This window comes from Macrotis lagotis, chromosome 7 (genome assembly GCF_037893015.1).
Source record: "Macrotis lagotis isolate mMagLag1 chromosome 7, bilby.v1.9.chrom.fasta, whole genome shotgun sequence".
Classification (NCBI taxonomy): domain Eukaryota; kingdom Metazoa; phylum Chordata; class Mammalia; order Peramelemorphia; family Peramelidae; genus Macrotis; species Macrotis lagotis.
In genome coordinates, this window is record NC_133664.1 from 182,338,164 (window position 1) to 182,359,383 (window position 21,220).

General features: G+C 36.4%; 1 protein-coding gene and 1 pseudogene across 2 annotated transcripts in view; one reads left to right on the forward strand and one right to left on the reverse strand.

The window, feature by feature from the left end:
* Nucleotides 1-21,220, forward strand: part of SFMBT2 (Scm like with four mbt domains 2) — a 386,915-nt gene that overhangs the window by 240,930 nt on the left and 124,765 nt on the right. Inside the window, exons 6-7 of one of the 2 annotated variants that reach the window (XM_074194176.1) lie at nt 1,307-1,553; nt 16,561-16,658. In XM_074194176.1, the coding sequence (XP_074050277.1) occupies nt 1,307-1,553; nt 16,561-16,658 (345 nt within the window). The remainder of the gene's footprint in view (nt 1-1,306; nt 1,554-16,560; nt 16,659-21,220) is intronic. The other variant, XM_074194177.1, reaches the window with a different exon arrangement.
* Nucleotides 7,979-9,689, reverse strand: LOC141493567 (CB1 cannabinoid receptor-interacting protein 1 pseudogene; annotated as a pseudogene).

Consider the following 21,220-nt stretch of genomic DNA (forward strand, 5'->3'; position numbering starts at 1 on the left):
AAATGAAAATAACACAATTATTGTACTGGTATAAACCATTATTAGACTAAAAAAATGAGCTGCCAAATGTGTTTTTATAAAATCTGGCTTTGCAGAATCTTTCATTTAATAATCCTCTGAAAAAGGGCAAAGCATTTTGGTTGGGCAACTTTGGTACAAGAATGCTAAAAACTGAAGAAGTAATCCCTTAGGTTTAAAAAAGGTGACATAGTATGTGGAGTTTTGTCCTTAAGATCTTTTTTAAACACATACACATATATGCATAAATAAAATATGTGTTTACAACTGTCCACTACTAGCAAATGGTCATCAGTGAATGAATAAGTTAATCATTTTGATATTTCTTTAAAAAAAATTGGAAAACTCCATTTTCTTGCTTAATTAATGGTTGTTGACTTTATTTTGCATGATTAGAAAATCAAAATGTGTTAGAGATACATAATTTTTTAAAAAGTTTTTAAAAGGCAATGGAGTTAAGTGACTTGCCTACGGTCACACAGCTAGGTAATTAGCTGGTCTGAGGCTGGATTTGAATTTGGGTCCTCCTGACTCCAGGGCCAGTGCTCTATTCACTGTGCTACCTAGCTGCCCCAAGATACATAATTCTTTATGTTACTCTTTTCCCAGCAAGGGTAATTATTTAAATCTCTTTTTGTATGGTAATAATTCTTAATGAGAATTTCAGTTGTAGATTAAGTAAAAGAACTATGAGATCGGTTTGAGAAAAGAAATAACTACACCATCATTGTCTACAAATTAATTAATTACTGATGAAGATTAACCATGACATAAATGTATCTATGATATGAGGCTATTTTTTGAAGTGATATATGTCATTTTAACTTCTATTTTAATAATCTAGTGAGAGTAGTAGCCTTTTTTTGATTAATGAACACATTTGATGCTCTAGTATTATTCTATCTCTTAAAATTAAAATTATCCTAAAACAAAAAAATAATCTTTACCCAAATAGGGAAGGGAGGTGGGGTTGTGATGGTGGTTTGGTAAGATGATATAAGTGCAAACTGTTATTTTCTGTTTACATGTGCTTTTGTTGTTAGAATTTAGAATTGGCAAAAAAGAGTGTGTGTGTGTGTGTGTGTGTGTGTGTGTGTGTGTGTGTGTGTGTGTGAAGTGTGGGGGTTGGCTATGGAGAGGAATGGGGTGGGGGGAAGGGAAACACCAGACTGTTTGATGATAGCTTGGATGGTAGTGTGAAAAAATATAATCTTCTGCTGTCCATCTGTTTCCATGAGAAATCTCAAAATAAAGTTTAAAATAAGGAGTTTTGCTTCTGTTTAAACAGCCTCTGCGAGGGAAAAACCCTGTAGACCTCATTACAGTTGATTCCTTAATAGAACTTCAGGATTCTCAGAACCCCTTTCAGTACTGGATAGTTAGTGTGATTGAAAATGTTGGAGGAAGAGTACGCCTTCGCTATGTGGGATTGGAGGAGACTGAATCCTATGACCAGTGGTTGTTTTACTTGGATTACAGACTTCGACCAGTCGGTTGGTGTCAAGAGAATAAATACAGAATGGATCCACCTTCAGGTAAAGAAAGGTTCATGCATCTAATAACATTTTAATGTGGTCAATATCTTCCAAAAGAATTTTCAGTCCTTAGAATTAAATGAATGTCCAGGCTCATTCTTTGAATCCTGAGAAATAAATTGATGAATAAAAAATAAGCTTGATACCCAGCAAGGCTATCTATAGCCTCAAAATTTTTATTTCACATTCTTAGCAAATCTGGCTGATTAAGCAAGGAAAAGTTTAGACTCAATGAGAAACCATTTTAAAAAATAGGTTTGATAGTATCTGTTCAATGATGTATGTGCATGTGAGATAAACTTCCTAGCTTCTTTGTATTTTGAACACAGAATGTTAAAGGTTAAATATGCATTTTTTGAATAGCTTCTTAAGACTATCCTCTTTGAACTCAGCAAGTAATAGATGATAAAGAAGTGGCAAAAACCCCAAATAACCTTAAACCATTATGTTAAACATTGTATGTACATTATCTTTCTTGCCATCCAAACATTTATTAATAGAAAAGAGATGACAGCTTGCTATAGTTGAAGAACTTGTGTTCAAATCCTGACATTTATTACTTGTGTGACTTGGCAAATCACTTAATCTCTCTGGGCATGTCTCCCCATTTGCCAAATGAAATCAACTATATGATGGTCTCTGAGAACCCTTCCAGTTCAAGATTTATGATCCTCTCAAAAATTGCAACATCATAGAAAATGAGAGTGATTATCTATTTTGATGAACGTTAGAATAAGCCATTGTACAGTGTAGAACATTTGAGCTTTCTGAGTTCTCTCCAATTTTCCAAGAGTTGTTCTTTTGACACTATTTTCTTTTGCCAGTTGTTGCGCAACCTATATTCAAACAGGTGCATAACACATGTATGAGAAACACATTAATTATTGGCTGAAAAGATTATTATTGACTGAAATATTTTGCAATATCCCGTTAAATGTCTCATAGATTGTGGAGCTTTATCAACATTTGGTTGTGAAATTTTCAGTTAGATTGAAAAGAAGCTTTGAGGAATTAGATAAAAGAGAAAATATTCTTTTCTTTTGAAAAGCCATCTTGGGGGGGGGGGAGAACCTCAGCTTCTTGGGTTATTAAAGATTTTTCCTTGAGTATTAGTTTCTGAATTGGGGCAGCCTAGCAAAGTGGATAGAGTTAGCTTCAGAGTCAGAAGGACCTGTTTGCAATTCAAAACACATATTGTTAATGTGACTTTGGGCAACTCGCTTTAAACTAATCAGTTCTGGAGGCAGCTCTCTAGGACTGTAAATACCAGAGCAGTTGTTGATCTGCCCCGGTAAAGAAAAGTTTTTTACAGGGAGATCCCATTAAATCATAGGTTCAGACCTCTCTCTCATTTGTCTCTATTAAAAAAATAAAAGCAATTAGCTGCTTAATTCATCTCTGATCATATAATATAAATCCAAGTTTTTCCTTTAACTGTTCCCAAGGGCTTTTACTTGTAAAATATTTTCTTCCTAGTTCTCTTCCCTTAAGTATTTGTTATTCCTCTTAAAATTTGTGAGATTATAGAAATGTTAGATGGTATTTCATTATTGTTGTTGGCAATATTTTGAAAGGCAGCCAAGGAATCTATTTATAATCTAGGCAATTTTAGGAATATAATAACAATCCATTTCCATAGGCAAAGAAACAAAGGGCATGTCATTATTGTGAGGAAGTATCTAAGATTGGACCCCATGGAAAAGCCATGGCTTAGCAGAGAAAATTGTACTTTGTGACTGTAAATAGCAATTCATAAATAATTACCTTATAAAATTTTGGAGTAAATTCTTTTGTCATTTATTTAAAAAACTGATAACAGAAATAACGAGGAGCTTTTAAATTGTTTTTGAAGCAATCTTGAAACTCTGAAATCATGAAATCACCTTTAGGTAACAAGGGATAGAAAATGTTATCATGAGATATTTGTCTTTTGAATCTATACTGTATCATTCCCTTTAGTATTGAATGCCTTTTCTTAATCTAAAAAAAGTCTCCTTCATTTGCTAAGACAAATATATGCCTTTTTTTCCTTTGGAGAGCTCATGACAGTGCTTAAAAATGTGAGAAGAGCTAGTCATCATCTGAAAGTTTTCTTTCAACATTTTAATTGGAAGAGGGGTGAAATAGAAGGAAGAAAAGAGAGGAAATGGAAACATAGACTTAATACCTTTCAGTTCTTTTCCAAAATATAGTAATTATATGATGAAAATTTGGCTGTAATCTTATTAAGGTTCTCAGCACCCTTATGCATTAGGAGGAAAGATATTATCTTTGTATTAAAAAGTAGGAAAATTAAGAATCAAGATTTTCCAAGGTTTTTAAAAAATTATTTTAAAGATAGGAATAAATGCAGTGTTTACATTATTAATGTAATTTCCCTAATGCCAGAGAGTGTGAATTGTAGTTACTGCCTCCCTTCAGATATCAGACCCATTTATTTTTGAACATGAGTGTTTTCTAGTCTGAGCTTTTTGCTAACTGATTTCAGACAGGTAGAGAGATGGATGAAAATAACCTAGAGTTGTCTGTTATTCTTTCCTTCTCTACACAGATTTAACTATCTTTCTTCTTCTTGTGATTTAGTCAGTCAGTTTTTTTCAGTCTCCATTACTCCAGTTAGAGTTTTCTTGGCAAAGATATTGGAATGATTTACCTTTTTTCCCTTTCTCATTCATTTTACAAATAAGGAAACCGAGGCAAATAGGGATAAGTGACTTGCCCACAATCATCCAGCTAATATCTGAGATCAGATTTGAACTCAGGAAGGTGAGCTTTCTTGACTCCAGATCTGAGAACTCTATCCACTGTGCCACTCAACTGCACTGTTTTGTGATTGCTCTCTTTTTTTCCTTCTGATTTCTTTTTCCTTCTCTTTTCTAACTTCTCTTTTTCTTTCTATCCTCTGGCTTTTCTCACTTAAGCTTTTTCTTCCTCTCCTCCCTTTATGAAGCATTTCTTTTGCCACTTGACCCAGTCTTCTAAATTTATTAAGTATAAGAAAGAAGAACCTATGACTTTTGACTTAACATTTTATAGAGTATTTCTCAAAGCCTCAGGGAATATATGTATAATTTTAGATGAAGATGATCCAAGGAATTGTGTGACTTTAGGACAGACTTGACTGGACTCAAAAAAAAGACGAGGTGGCAGGAGGGCCACAGATGTCTCATTCAGGTTCATCTCCACCTAAAGCTTTCTCTGAACCTTCCAAGAAGCCCTCTTCCTATAAATGGGAGAATTCACCAGAAGTGGTTAATTTTCTCCTCTTTGCTGTTAAAAAAAAATAAAAAGTTGCCTTTTCCTTTCCCCATTTTTTGTGGTGCATATTCTTGACGTGGGCATAGGTCATTCTTATGAAGATTTTGGAGATAAAAGAAAGTAGTCATATGGGTCAGCATTGCTGTTCTGTCCTTTCCATCCTATCTTCATGACCCTATTCGGGATTTTCTTAGCAAATACTAGAATGGTTTCCCATTTCCTTCTTCAGTTCATTTTGCAGATGAAGAAACAGAGACAAACAGGGTTTGTGACTTGCCCAGGGTCTGAGACCAGATGTGAACTCAGAACATGAGTCTTCCTACAGGCTCAGTGCTCCATCTACTGAATCATCTTTTGTACCCCCAGGACCTAGACTGGGATCTGATGGCTAATAGGTCCTTAATAAATCCTCATGGTGGATGGTGACTTTGCTTGAGATACATTTGTCCAGATGTATTTATTGTGTTCCTATTGATTAGAATTAGAGTTTTTTTGGGGGGGGAGTCTTAGTCTCTAAGGTTTTGATTGTGAGCATGGTTGAGGATGAGCTTTCTGTTGTTTTTTTTATTATTATTTTCCATTCTTCTATTTTGTGTCAGGACTCAGCATTTCTGGTCATCATCTGTACAGTGGATACAAAAGATCACAGATGGAGTTAGACCCTTTCTTTCTTTTTTTTTACAATTCTAAAGATTTTATTTATTTTGAATTTTACAATTTTTCCCCAATCTTACTCCCCCCCCCCCCCACAGAAGGCAATTTGCCAGTCTTTACATTGTTTCTGTGGTATTCATTGATCCAAATTGAATGTGATGAGAGAGGAATCATATCTTTAAGGAAGAAACATCAAGTATAAGATACCAGTTTTTTTCCTAAATTAAAGGTAATAGTCCTTGGTCTTTGTTCAAACTCCACAGTTCTTTCTCTGCATACAGATGGTATTCTTTTTCACAGACAGTCCCAAATTGTCCCTAATTGTTGCACTGATGGAACGAGCAAGTCCATCAAGGTTGATCATCACCCCCATTTTGCTTTTAGGGTGTGCAGTGTTTTTCTGGTTCTGCTCATCTCACTCAGCATTAGTTCATGCAAATCCCTCCAGGCTTCCCTGAATTCCCATCCCTCCTGGTTTCTAATAGAACAATAGTGTTCCATGACATACATATACCACAGTTTGCTAAGCCATTCCCCAATTGAAGGACATTTACTTGATTTCCAATTCTTTGCCACCACAAACAGGGCTGCTATGAATATTTTTGTACAAGTGATGTTTTTACCCTTTTTCATCATCTCTTCAGGGTATAGACCCAGTAGTGGTATTGCTGGATCAAAGGGTATATGTATACTTTTGTTGTCCTTTGGGTGTAGTTCCAAATTGCTCTCCAGAAAGGTTGGATGAATTCACAGCCCCACCAATAGTGTAATAGAGTCCCAGATTTCCCACAACCCTTCCAACAATGATCATTATCCTTTCTGGTCACATTGGCCAGTCTGAGAGGTGTGAGGTGGTATCTCAGAGATGCTTTAATTTGCATTTCTCTAGTAAGTAATGATTTAGAACAATTTTTCATATGACTATGGATTGTTTTGATCTCATCTGTAAATTGCCTTTGCATATCTTTTGATCATTTGTCAATTGGGGAATGTTTTTTTTAATTTGACTTAATTTTCTGATACTAGGTCATGCTCCTCTCCCCACAATCCATTTAAACTTTTCCCTTTCTTATCCTTTTCCCCCCTTTCTTCCTTTAGTCCCCAGCAGAGGAATCTACATTCCTGCCTTGGTGAGAAGATAAGGCCACAGGCCTTCCTCCATAGACTCTGGCTTCTCGTCTTGCCCTCCTCAGCTTCAGTCTCTGAGGAAGGTCCCACTCATTCTTATGACCAGTCTTTCACCTCCACAAGCTTCCTCCTCATCCTGTCCTCTTTCTTCTAGCGCTTGCTTCATCAGACCCTCTCTTTTCTGTAGGCATGCTCTTTCTTCTGCCTCCTTCTCTGAAGTGGGTAGACATTCTCAGCTTTTCCCCCAACCTTTTAAAACAAACTTAACTCTTCAGTTGGTCTCATCACCCTTACATTTTATGTTTCTCATTCCTTTGATCCACAGACTTCTTTTTTTTTAGGTGTTTTGCAAGGCAAATGGGGTTAAGTGGCTTGCCCAAGGCCACACGGTTAAGTAATTATTAAGTGTCTGAGGTCAGATTTGAAGTCAGGTACTCCTAACTCCAGGGCTGGTGCTCTATCCACTGTGCCACCTAGCCACCCCTGTCCACAGACTTCTTTCTTTTTTGTTTGTTTGTTTTTCAATTCCTTTATTAGAAAGATCAAAAGTTGTTTACAATTCCTTATAGGATTTTACAAAGTTCACATAAGGAAGGAATGAAGTGATGCTATTAATATGCAGGTCTCAACCATGTAGGTAATGTAACTAGTACTTCTTAAATAAAGGGGGCAATATGACAATTCAGGTAAACTGTCTTGCCTAAAGCAGAATCAATCCATTAGGTCATACATAGAAGTTACTGCGTAATGGTACCTTGAGTTAGATTAGATTTTTAATTACTTAAAGGAGCCTAGGTACAGAACTAGACCAACTCTGAGCTCCCTTCCATTTTAGAATTCTCATTTTACATATGAGAAAAAAAAGTAAAAATTCGATCTCTCTGCAAGCTCATTTCTGCAAAGTCAAACTACAAATAAGGAACTCTGCCTAGCAAACTACATTATTTATTGCTCATTGTAATTCATATCTTTCCAAAGAACCTGCTTTGAAAAATCACTCTAAAGTCTGAAACAGCAAAGGATATACATCACCAAATTCCACATGGTAGATAGGGTCCATACATATTTTTTTACAACACTGAACAAAAAGGAAGAAGTCATTCAACTTGGAAACAAGCAGCACAATGGTCCACAGAACCACTAGGTACACAACATCCAACTTGCATTTCTGCTTGGCTATCACCAAACATAGTCAACAGTGTGATTCTGGGTGCAAGTACACAAACACAAAATATAGAAGGGTGTTGTTTTGCCAGTGATGTTCCATCATGATCTGTAACATGGTGGGGGGGGGGATTGTATCAGAGAAGGATTATACCTTCAGAAAGTTTGGGAATCATGTTACCTGTACCCAATAGGAGAGAGCAGCAGTCCAAGTGTAATGCCTTAGTTAAGGCTTGTGCTGGTTGTGGGTTTGATTTTTTTTTTTAAAGGTAGATTTCTGAAGAGATTGTCCAGCAATATCAGACAGATTCATGTTCACAAGAATGATTCTTTGTTCAGCCACATCAAGCTGCGTGTCTCATTGGGCTTGCACTCAAACTGAATGACAGAGAAGGGGCTTCCCCACTGGCAATGATCCCGCTTGTGGTAATTGTAGAACTTCACTTGCCATACAGTCTCAAAGGTCCCAATATCAGCGAAAGGCATGGTGATCTGTATGGGTTGTCGCTCTCCACTTTTTGTTGGGGCTACACCTTCTGTATCATATATTCCTGTGTAAACAACTCGGTCCCCATCAGGCTCTTTGCATTTCATCTCTAATGGGACAAGCACACCACCAATGGAGATGTTCTTCACTTGGAGAGTGGTGGGCTTGATTTTCACCTCCACCTTGTAAGAGGAGCCAGTGAGCAGCTTGATGGTCCGATTCTGGCCGAAGCATTGTCCGTCCACTTTGAAGAAGACCAGACCATCATTAGGCTGGATCCGGAGAGCGATGGAGAGGCGCACGAGGCTCGGGAGGAGCACCAAGCTTGGGGATGCTGGCGTGGGGGGGGGGGGGGAGAGAGGTCATCCACAGACTTCTGAAAAGACTTGTGACCCTTCCTCTCTCGAGGCTTGCTTTGATCTCTAACTCCTAAGTGGGATATCTTCCTATCCTCCATCTTCCTTGACTCTTTCACAGCCTTTGACTCTGTTGTTTGATCACCAGTTGTTCTTGAAGCTTCTCTCCTTTGACTTTTACATCTCAGAGATAGATGGTGCAGTGGAAAGAACACTGGAACTGGGAAGGATCCGAGTTCAAATTTGGCCTCAGACTCTAAACCTGTGACCTTGGACAAGGCCCTTAACCTCTGCCTGCCTCAGTTGTCCCATGGGGGGTGAGAACAGCACCTACTTCCCAGGGTATTGTAAGGATAATGAGGTCACCTTTGCATAAAAAGTTTGTATTACTTGTCTGACCATTCTAATCTCTTTTGCTGTTTAATTATCCATCTTCCTCCAGCTCACCCTGACTTTGGTGTTCTCTTCTTTACATCATGTAATACTTTTTCTTACTGGATCTCCTCCACAACTTTACCCACTGTGGTTTTTGTCATCTACCATGGTTTCAGTGGTCCTTTCCACACAGATCCCTCCAAAGTGAGCATTGCCCCAACTCTCTTCCACAGCCCAGCCCCACTCCACTACATCTCCACCTGGACATTTCCCTGGGGTCTCATTGTCAACATGCTACTGGGACACAGCCTCCTCTTCCTCCCCCTTTGCCCTGCCTCTACTCCCTGCTTCTGTCAAGGTCACCAAGACCCCTCCTTGAAGCTTTTCTCCAGTTATCCTGCCAATTCTCCTTATTTTTTTTATACCTTCTGCCCTTTTCTCCACTCACATGACTGTCCCCCCCCCCCCCCAGGACATGTTCTGACCCACTCCCTGGAGTAGTTTTTAGTCTCCCTGCCTCTAGCCCCTCTCCCACCTTCATACAGCTGCCAAAAGGATGCTTTCCAGGCCTGGGCCTAACCCTGCCATTCCTCCACTCCAACACCTCATTGGCTCCCAGGCACCTCTAGGAGAAAGCAGGAGCCCCTCTGGCTGACATTTGGACCCTCCACATTCGGGTACCATCTTGTTCATCCAGCCCTGCTGGGCTGCCATGTGCTTGTACTTTCTATGTCTCATCTATTTTCTGCCAAACCAGCTCCCCTGTCGGTTGGCAAGCAATCGGCACTTGCTGTGGCTAGGGGCTGAGGATGCAAGTAGGAATGTATGGAAAGTACGGAAGAGGGTCTTTATCTCTCCTTTACCTTTCTGTCAAGGCTCAGCTCAGTCACTCTGGGGTCCACCCTTCCCCCCCTTCCTGTCCATTATTAAGATTCTTTCCTCCTCAAATTTTCCTGTATGTGCTTATCTAGAGAAACAAGGGGAAGGGGAAAAGTATTTCCTGGGGCTAGCCACTGATGTGCCATGAATCTTTGGGCAGTCATAAAACCAGTGGACCCTTTTCCGAATAACACCTTTACATATATTATATAATATTTTACATAAAAAAAAGAAATAACAAATATTTTGAAATACAGCTATCAAAATAGACTTTATAAAAAGTCCGTGAATACCAGACAAGAACTCCTATGCCTAATCAAAAGTATGCCCTAGGAGGGCAGGAGTTGTCATTTTGTTTTTTCATCACTGGTACTGGAAGAGGTGATTCTGGATGTCGGCTGAATGACATCTCATCTCTTCGAAAGCCTTGGAAGTCAGGAACCAACCAGTGCGCCCCCCCCCCCCCCCCCCCACCCCGGACTGCTGATCTTAACTGGCTGAGGGAGTTTTCCTCAATCGATGACCCCTATCCCTGGGAAATCACATTCCTTCTCCCCCTAAAAACAAACAAACAAAAAACCCCAGTGTCTAGCATGGTTCCTTTTGCGTAAAATACTCTTAATAATTGTTTGTTGAATTGAATAGAATCATTTGGTCTCAGGATTTTCCAAGTTATTTTTTATACTCATGCTTCCTGTAGCATTTATTATAAAGCAGCCTGCCCAATCCTACAAAGGAAGATTGCCTCATTTTCATGTAGGCTTCTAGTTAAAGATGAATCAGGACACATTTTAATTGCTTATTACTTCCCCTAAACACACATTGACATGGTGCACTTTGTTAAATTACCTGCAACACTAGCATTTTAAGAAAATGCTTTATGCTCTTTTAACAGTACTGTTTATTGTCCATAAACTTGCCAGTGTAATCGAAATGCTGCTGTCTAATGAATTGTGCACATGTGCAATTCTGCTTATTGAAACTATTAGGTGTTTAGCTTCTGCAGGTGGTTGAGTATAACTGACAACACTGCAGTTTATTTTCACCTTTTAAAAAAAGAGAAGTCCCAGGATTAAATTCTCTTTTCATATGCAGTATTCCTAGAAGGACTACACAAGGATATTTTCCCTGCTGATTGAAGCCCCTTTCTGGGTATGGTTTGGCTTTATTATTTTGTACCCATCTCCTCTGCCCTTGGCCTTGAAGTCTGATTTCGGTGAAGTTGACTTGCTATAATCACCAGTTTGGTGGTAGTTTTGGCATGTCGTGCCTCACAGGCTGAAGAAGCAGAAATTGCCTATTGGACTGATGAATTTGAGTAGTCCGTGAACTTTCCTTCAATCAAATGGGCAGTACCCCACTCCCCTTCCTCCCAAAAGGACAGTCCCCCCCCATCTGAGTTACCATTTCTGCTAAGACTGAAGAGAGAGCACTTTGTTTTCCAAAGTCCATGGGTCATGCTTCAGCAGGGGGTGTCCTTAGCTTTCCTTCCTCTTTTTCATTCCCCTCCACTATCCCTAAAATATATTCTGACTGGTAATACATCATAGCTGGAATTCTTTTGAGTATACAATTCATCTTTACTACAGTCTGAGGTAATCTCAGGGCATTCTGTAACTAGTTAATATAGTGATTGTTAATTGATAGAATTTCATTGTCATTTTGTATATTTATTTTATTAATAACAATTATTAATTTAGATTATATGTTTAACTAAAACGTTATAAATACGTAACTTTTCATTAAGTGCTTAGCCAGGCATGGAATTAGGGCATTAAAAAATCTCTTGGGTTTTGCTTAGTTTTATTTCTTTTCGGGCCAACATGGCATTCCTTTAGCTATCATCCTTGGAGTCACTGCAGACCCTTCCTAGTTTAATCCACAAATGACTGTATTATTCTTGCTATCATTGAAGATCTAGTGGAGTTTTTCTTGTTCCCTGAGAAACAAAAGACACCCTATAATGCTTGTGATAAAGAATGCTTGTGAAGTAGTCACCATTTATATAAATTTGCATCCTGTAATTCTTTTTTTCTTACTATATCCATCCACTTGAATGCCCTCCCCCTCTGCCCCTGGCTAATGTGGAGGTCAGGTCTAAATATTTAGAAAAGTTGTGGACCTATTCCAGGAGCTCCCAGTAGTTTTCTCACCATTGATATCTCCTCCATAATGATGGAAGCAAATATTTGCCTCCATCTCCCTATTTTATGTCATTGAATAATATTTCAGATCATACTCCATCAGGGAGGCCAGGCAGGAAAAACTGCTAGTTTCCACAGACCCCAATGAGGAGACAGTATGGTAACAGTGACATGGTTGATCATCATTTGGATGAGCAAGAAATCAAAATTGACCACAGTCCTTCTGAAAAGAGGAAGCATTATCATGCCTTTCCATCTGCTCAGCCTCTGAATCTACAGGTCCTCCAAGTTTGCCCTGCTAATCCACCCTCAGGACCCTTGGTTCTACCATCTGACCTGCTATTGCTATCTTAATTATATTCTTAGAATCTTCAGACTTTTTAATCTGCTCTAAAGGTGAACATGTCCCCTCTGTTTAGAGTGTAAGCTTTTTTGAGTAGGGACTCTTTATCCCATTGCTGTGCTCCTCCTGGTCATGTTTTATCATTCTTTTCATTAATTCATCCATCCATCCGTCCATCCTTCCATCCATCCATCCATCCATCCATCCATCCATCCATCCATCCATCCATCCATCCAGGATATCTGTTAGATTTTTCAGCAACTTTTCGATAATTTGACACATGAATAGGAGGTATATTGTTAGAAGAAGCTACTCCAGGCACTAATGAATCAAATGTTTGTGTATAATCAACAATAAAGCAGAATGGAATCCTCCATTTGCTGTATCTTTCCATCAGTTGTTTGATGGTAAAGATATGGTCAGCTCTCTACTAGCACTTGTCAAAGCCTGCCTCTTGCCTTCTTACAACCTCATCAAAGGATGCTCTTGATATATGTTTAGATTATGTCCATAAAAATTTGATGTGCATAAGAAAGAAGTCACATAAGAGAGATCTATACATTTGGTATTTTCCTCTTCTTCAGTTACTTTATGGCTCTATCTTTCAATATTCTCACAGTTTGTCATAACCAAGAAAGATCGCCTCCATCTATACTTAATTCAGCTTCTTTTCTTTTGTTTTACTTAATAGCATTTCATCCTCCTCTATAAGAACACCTGGGTCAGGAATATTAGTCTAAATGTGTTGACTCCATTCCCCATTTTCCTTGATTGTGAAAAAGCTTGTTATAAAAGTATGGATCTGTTTCATTTTTCTTTTGTTTATAGATCTTCCTTTTTTTTCATCTCTAAATGCTCTTGGGTTTATTTCCTTACTTGGGTCACCTGCAAAGTTTTATTTAAAACAATTTACCCTTAGCTTTATTGTCTGATTTATGAGGTACTACTGCCCATAGTCTTCATCATCCTTCCCCATTAGATTTCATAAAAAGTTTTTTTTTCTAAACCAGCATTGTCTTTTATTCTCTTCACTTGGCAATAAGTCAAATGTGTGCTGACTCAAAAACCTTTTAGGCTGTTCTGTGGTCTCTTTGTTATGGTAATTGATTTCTATTGGAAAAATTTCTGAATAAAATTATTGTAGTTTGTGTTTTGTGTACTTTCTTTCATCCATAGCCTATTTTTGTGCAGTCACCAATGATATATTTAAGTCTGCCCAGATGGAATTGTCTTAATTGTATACCATATTTTTTTCTCATTCTTATTCCTTCTTTGTACTAATTTTGTACTTGACTCTTAATAGTCAGTGGTCTGCTTATATTCTTAACTGACAGATGATTCAGGAATGACTTCTATTATCGGTAGTGAATCATTTCCTGTCTGTTAAAATATAATCAATTTCTTTTTTCAGTATTATTTAGTTTATAACATTCAGTGTAGCAGTTTTATTTTTCTGTAAGAAAGTATTCATGTTATGTAGAGAAGGGATCATCTGTGCTGTCTTTCCATTTTTGACTTCTCTTCTTCCTTTTCCTTAATTCATATTTTCCAATATATCTTATCATCTTAACTAATATCTTCCTTTGCATTGAACTCATCTAGTATCAAACAGAGATACATATGTACTGTATTCTTCAAAGATTTTTTTAACCTTTTCAGACTCTTGAATAGATAGATGTAACATGAGCTACAATTCTTTACATAGTGGTGTTATTATGACTTCTGCAATATAAGACAAATAAATATCCTATGGAGGGATTTTTCTTGTTATCTTTGAGTAGGTTTAGGATAAAATTAACTCTACCAAATTCTTCCTTTGTCTTTCTTACTGGAATCTCTCAGTCACCTTCTATTTCATTTCTTTACCTTTCTGGTTCCATGTAGAGTAAGAATGGCAACACTGATAGGATTCAGTTATTCTAGTAGTCTTTTTACTGATTGGTCATTGGACAAGCCACTTATTTTAAATTAACTATCAAATGGGAGTTGTAGACAGTCAAAAAAAGTTCTTAAACTTTTTTTTATATTATAAACCACTTTGGCATTTAAGAAAGGCTTACAGACATACTTAGAGTAATTGTTTTTTAGCTTCATAAAATATATGAGGGAAACCAATTATAGTGAAAATAGTTATTGATATAGTTTTTTAAAAACCTAGTTAAAAATTCCCAGTTAATAACTTCATGTCTAAAACTGTGATTCCTAACACTTTATACTCCTCACCATAAGACTGATGGCCATATTGTATTTTTATTTATGGGTTGCCCTGACCAAATGGCTAACTTTCTGATGGTGAACTTCATTCTCAATTAGTCCAGTCCTTGCAAAGTAGATTCAGATTCTTGCTGGTATCATACTCAAAAGCCTTTCCAGCATCATAAATCTTCCACAACTGATGCTCTACTGACAATGATTTCAAGACACCAGGGTCACCTCCATGCTACTCTGAAACATAAGAATATGGTTTTGTGGAGTACATTATTTTAAACTGAGAATAAATTAATACCAGCCTAAGTAGCGTAGTTAAAAAAATGATTAGTTAAGAATGAAAAAAGCCATCATTCCAGTCTGGCTACTTAAACACACTACAGATTTCAGGGTTTGAAGGACTCAATGTAAATTACCTTAAACATTATTTTCCACACATTATCACCTTGGATAATTTCGCTTCAGGCATAGTAAATTCTGTAGAAATTGTTTATCTGGTTCAGGTTGTAATGATGGATAGGCCATCAGTAAATTAACAAATTTTGAAGGTATTCATTGAATGTATACTTTCTCCTAAATGTTAGACTAGTCATCAAAAGATGCCAAATTCCATGATCTATTTCTTTTCTGACTCTACCTTAATTTATTTGTAAATGATAACTTCTCTATTTAAAAAAAAATCTCTCGATATAAGACTTTCTCCCAAATACTGAGAATTATTTATATTCATATATAGTGAAGGGGGCAGCTAGGTGGCACAGTGGATAGAGTACTAGTCCTGGAGTCAGGAGGACCCAAGTTCAAATTTGGCCTCAGACACTTAATAATTACTTAGCTGTGTGACCTTGGGCAAGTCACTTAACCCCATTCCCTTGCAAAAATAAATATAGTCTGCTATTATTTACTAATAATAGTTAATCTTAGGTTTTTGTATCTAGTTAGCCATCAGTGTACTTGGGTGAGGCATTAATGGTTCAGTGAGTTTGAGCAGCATTTCTTTTCCACCATAAATATGTGTTGGAAATAATAAAGAGACAATGAACACAAACATATCCTACAAGAACTTAAAGTACAAGGTGAATTCAGAAGAATTGAGGATCAAAATATATGGCCACATGTTAAAAAATAGACAGACAGGAATTAAAAATATAGCCCCAAATGTTTAATGTTGCCTTTTAACTGTACTTAAATTCATATTCATATCCTGTCTGTCTGTCTAAAGTAGCCTAGGTTGATATAGTGATGGTATAAATGTATCCACTTCCAGTGAGTGCTTCTGCAAATCCTATTTTGATAAGGTCTTAAATCTGTTGAGCTCAGATCATAAAATTCTCTTGAAGTTTCAGCCACAGGTAATAATATTACTTCACAGTTTTCTTTTTTTTTTAAAATTTTCAGTTTTACACTGAGTAAATAATTCACATGACTGCCCCCCCCATGGAACAAATATGAGTAGCATGTGGTGTGTTAACAGCACATTTCAAGTGTAAATATTAACTTGGTTAGTAAATTTTAATTTACCTTTCAGTAATTTTATGATTTATGTGGATCTCTTTTTCAGTATGCAGAAAGCTTAGAGATTTGTTGACAAATGTGCAGTAATAATGGTGACAGATAGACAACTGAATGCTTTTTTAGTATGGAAATACATCAGATATTAAGTTCTTCATCAGTGGATATTGTTTCCTAGGTGATTTGTGGGTAGTGCATCACTGAAGGTCTTGCTAATGTGATTAATACCATTAAATCCCTTTTAGAATGCCTGTAGAGTGTATGCAAATGCTTCCTTTAGAGGAGCCTTGTTTAGCCCATTTTGCACATTGTATAAAAGAATTTCAAGTTGCCATTAATCTCCCAAATTTCAGACTGAGTCTTTATAATGGTTATAGTGTGACTGCTGTGGTTATTAGGTTTTTTTCCTGAGGGTTTGAAAAGTTAATATTTGTGAATGAATACAGAGTTGTAGCACTCTACAGCTTATACAGTATTGTGTGATTTGTTGTTCACCCAGAAATCTATTCTTTGAAGACAATATCTGAATGGAAATGTGCTCTGGAAAAATCTCTTAATGATGCTGCAAAATTTCCTCTTCCAATGGAAGTGTTCAAGGTAAGCTGTTAATTCTTTTTCTAGAATATAGGTTTTGGACAGAAGACTGTTATGTGAATGTTTTCAAAGTCACACTAATCAAAATGTGTGTTGATGATCTAAGTGGTCATTTACCACAGTTTTCCACTTTAGAAAACTTCATTTTTGGCAATATTTCCGTTTCACACATTTAAATATAAACCCTTTAAATGCAGTCATATAATGTATGTCAATAAGTTTTGCCACTTATTCTCATGTCCTTGAGAACGTCTCTTACCATACCTAAATTTCAATTTATTCATTTGTGTAAATGAAGAGGTTGTACTCAGTGTGGTTGGCCCTTTTCTGCTCTCAATCTGTGGCCCTCTAAAAAGGAATTAGGTTTGCTATTTGAATTCTAGTGTGGACTCACTGTCCTTTCCAGGTTCCATTTTGATTCAGCAGACAATATATTAAGTGTATTTATGTATTAGACAGTTTTATGTAACTTTTTCAATTTCCTTGTAGTTTCCCCTGAGGTTAAAGGTGTTGGTTACTTAATACATGCATAAATGGGAGTTAAATACCTAGTTATAATGAAAGAAAGTCTGTAAAATTTCTAGGAATCTGATACTTTCAAAATTTTATAAGAATTTTTTTACATATAGAATCATATGTATATGTATAGAACCATAGAGTTTTTTAGGACAGAAAATAAATCACCTAATCTAGCCTTTTTATTGTTTGGCTAGGGTAATTGATTGAGGTCCAGAGAAACTGAAGTTCACTTAAGCAGAATAGAAACTAGAGCTGATATTTCCAGATTTCCAGGCCAGTGTTCTCTCCTATATATATTTGGCAAAGGGAAAGCATTGTGATTGTTAGTAATAAAAGCTATCAAAGCATTGTGATTGTTAGTAATAAGAGCTATCATTTATTTATTACTTTTAAGGTTTTTCAAAGCACTTTACAAGTAATTCTCACTAATCCCCATTCTACAGGTGAAGAATCTGAGACTAAGGGAGATTAAATGAATTGCCCAGGGTCATATATAACTAGTAATTGTCTGAGGCTGGATTTGAACTTGGGTCTTTCTTATTTCAGGTGAAGTCCTTTATCCACACTGTATCACCCAATGTAGGTGGCAAAGTCCAGTTATATAGGAACTGCAGAGTACAGTGGGAAGAGCATGGAATAGACGTCCTTAGGTCCTGAATCCTACCCATGATACTTACTATCTGTATAGCCTTTGTCAAATCATTTAATTGGCCTGAACCAGGTAAAATTAGAGAGTTGGAACAAATATCCTTAGACAGCCTTTTCAGATCTAGATCTATGGTCCTATGAATCCTAGAAATTTTCTACTTTAGTTCAAAGTCAGACTCATATAAGTTCATTTTTCTAGACTAGAATATCATAATGTTTTATGATAGTTTTAAAAAGTAACAAAATATTAATGTTTTAAGCTCCTTGAAAGAGGGAGCTCCTCATTGCATAGTGGTCATGTAATAAATGTTTACTTCTTGAAGAAGGGAATATATAGTGGTCTGGATATTTGTTTTCTGATTCTTATTTCCATTACTGATGCAATTTTGGGGGCAGATTAGAAAAAAAGACTCATCTTTCTGTTTTATAATTTCCCTGTCTATAAAAATGGGGATAGAAAGACTCTTAATTTACAATATAGATATAAGTCTTAAGGATGAACTGCTTGGCATGTTTACAGCATTTTAAGCTGCTTGACTGAAGATACTTTTTGCTCTAGAAGCAATAATTGCTGACAAAACAGGGCTTCTGAAGCATTTTTTCGGACTGATCCTGTTAATGAAAAAATGTATAATCACTTCAGATAATGTAATAAACAATTCTTTGTGCTTTCCTGAGCTAATACTGAAAAATGAAGCCATATGTATACTTCTATAACTTTCTTATTCCATTTTTTAATGAATTTTGTATCTTGAGTTAATATAATAAGAGCATTATTATTTAGAAGAATGTTTGAAAAAGCTCACAAGTTAAAAAACAAACAAATCTATCAATAGCTATATTCCTTACTTTAATGAAAAAGAATCATAATTCAAATTTTGGTAGATCAGCTACATTGTCTAAAATAAAATGTTTTCTCTCTTTGACAATTTTGTCTCTATAATTTTACTTCTACTTAGTTTTCCTTCCTTTAATCAAAATCTCCTGGAGGGCAAAGACTATATAATATGCTACTTCTGAACCTCTCACAATATAATGAATGCTATAATATTACATCTTAAAAACCTAATTTGGGTCATAGTTAAAACCTTTCTTTTTTAAAAATAACTTTAATTTACCCTACTTTATTGTTATCATAATGTAGAACCATTTCAAATGACTGATTAGAAGAAATCCTAAAGGTCTTCAATGTTTCATATATTGAATTAACAGGCTATTTGTAAATTGATCTTTTTGTTAGTTATTGGTCAATCATTACATTCATAAGTGATATAGTGGATAAAGTACCAGCCCAGGAATTAGAAGGAACTGAGTTCAAATTCACCCTCAGACACGTACTAGCTGTGTGACTCTGGACCAGTCACTTAACCCTGGATTGTTTTCCTCCACCCCTTCTCCCCCTCCCCACTTAATTATATGCCTAGTATTTAGACTTATGCAGATGGAGTGTAAACTGCTTGAAAGTAGAATCTGTTATATTTTTGTCTTTCTATCTCTAGCACGGGCCTTTGTACATAGGAGGCAGTTAATAAATGTTTGTTGATTGATGGTATTTTAAAATTGAAAATTGTCAATTTTACAGAATATGAAAAATTTAAAACGTGCCATATTGTTGTAGGTAGTTGCATTCACGTGAAGGTAAATTATATGGGTTTGGTATAAAACTGTTTCACTGGTGGTCACATTAAAAAAATATGAGGAATGAAAAAAATCTAATTTGTTTTTCTTAAGTTTTGGAAGTTTCTGCATGCAAATATGTTCCTGCAGAGTCCAAAAATAGACTCTGTATTTTCCCTGTTATCACTGTTTGATCATCACTGTTTCCCAGCAGGCAAACTTATTTCTAGTTATTTTCATTGTGGTGCAAGGAATATATGTTTGGATTCAGCAATGAATCATTCTAGATGCATGTTGTGGTGGGAAATTGTCATAATGTTCAGCTGTTATGAGACACAAGTCAAAGCTAAGCACATTTAATGGGCTGCGATGAACAATATTTCAAGACCCTTCTTTTTATACTTTGGTAAATGGGAGTTTTGATGGGATGAATCACATTAACTAACAAAAGTTTCAGCATAGAGCGTGCGTGGTGCACTTACAGTGTTGCAAAGCCCAGGCTTACCCTTAACTAGGGTATGGTACCGGTGGGGTTATAAGGTCATTAAGAAAAGGTAGAACCCACTTCTCCTTTCCTACCTATGCCATCATTATTTCTGTTAGTGAAGTTTGTTCCTTCCTCCCTCCTTCTTGCTCTCCCTTCCTAGTTTAGCTCCTATGGGGGGGGGTGTCATTTTTCACTACCAACCAAATAATAACATACATTTGCCTATGTAACTCCATTGTGATAAAAAAGTAAATGCAGAACATCCAGTTACATTTATTCCCTACCTCCTAAATAGAGGTAGGGGTAAGTTGGAATGCGAAGATTGTCTCTCTGCATCTAAAACTTACCAAAGTAGCTTACATTTTTGCAGGGAGAATGTGTTTCCTTTCTTTCACTGAAACTTTGGTAAAGTTTGTCCTTAATGAACCATCCATGCATTGATTAGCTCTGAGCTACATACTATAATAGGCCTTAGTTTCTTCATCTACAAGATGAGGAAATTGAATTAGGTTATTACTAAAGTCCTTTCAGCTCAAACAGTATGCTAATATGGTCTACTAGCAGGTGGTTGTTTTAAAAGTCAGGATGGCATTTCATTGAATCTTGAATAAACTGGGTAGAGCAGTGTAGATTTATCTAAGATGGAGCCAGCTTTATAAATCATCAGAACTCGGAAAAGGGGCCATTGACTGAGTATGAAAATATTTGGCAGCTGAGATGACCAAATTAATTTCATACTGTGCCCCACTGTGGATTTTCCAGAGCCATCACTTGATTAACTATCTTATAGGTATTCCTTAAATATACAGCCTTTATGAATGAAGTCTGGGTTCTGATTACTGAAGTGTACTCTATCATCAACCATGGGGAAGTATCTTAATGTTAATATAAGCTTGGGCATGTTTAGGACTTAAGTAAATTTCTGTTTATTATCATCACGGCCTTTATAAAAGTAAGACTCTTATCTGACTGGTCATTTGGGGAGCTAGAATTATCTGAATGATTATTTCAGTTCTCTTATTCACTTGGGGTGGACAGTCACAATGTAAATGTATTTGAAGATTTGGATATTTCTTGAAAGATCTAAGAGTGAACAATATGTGTATGGCAAAGGAAAATACATGTATTAAAATTAATAGAATATCCTTCCTGAGATCTGCACAGATCTGTGCTATTTATTATAATTTATATTACTTGTTATTCTTTGTAATTTTTATAACTTGTTGTCTACATTCCATCCTACTTGCTTGTAAATTTTAAATTATAGCAGCTTCACTGGCAGCTAATGTATCTA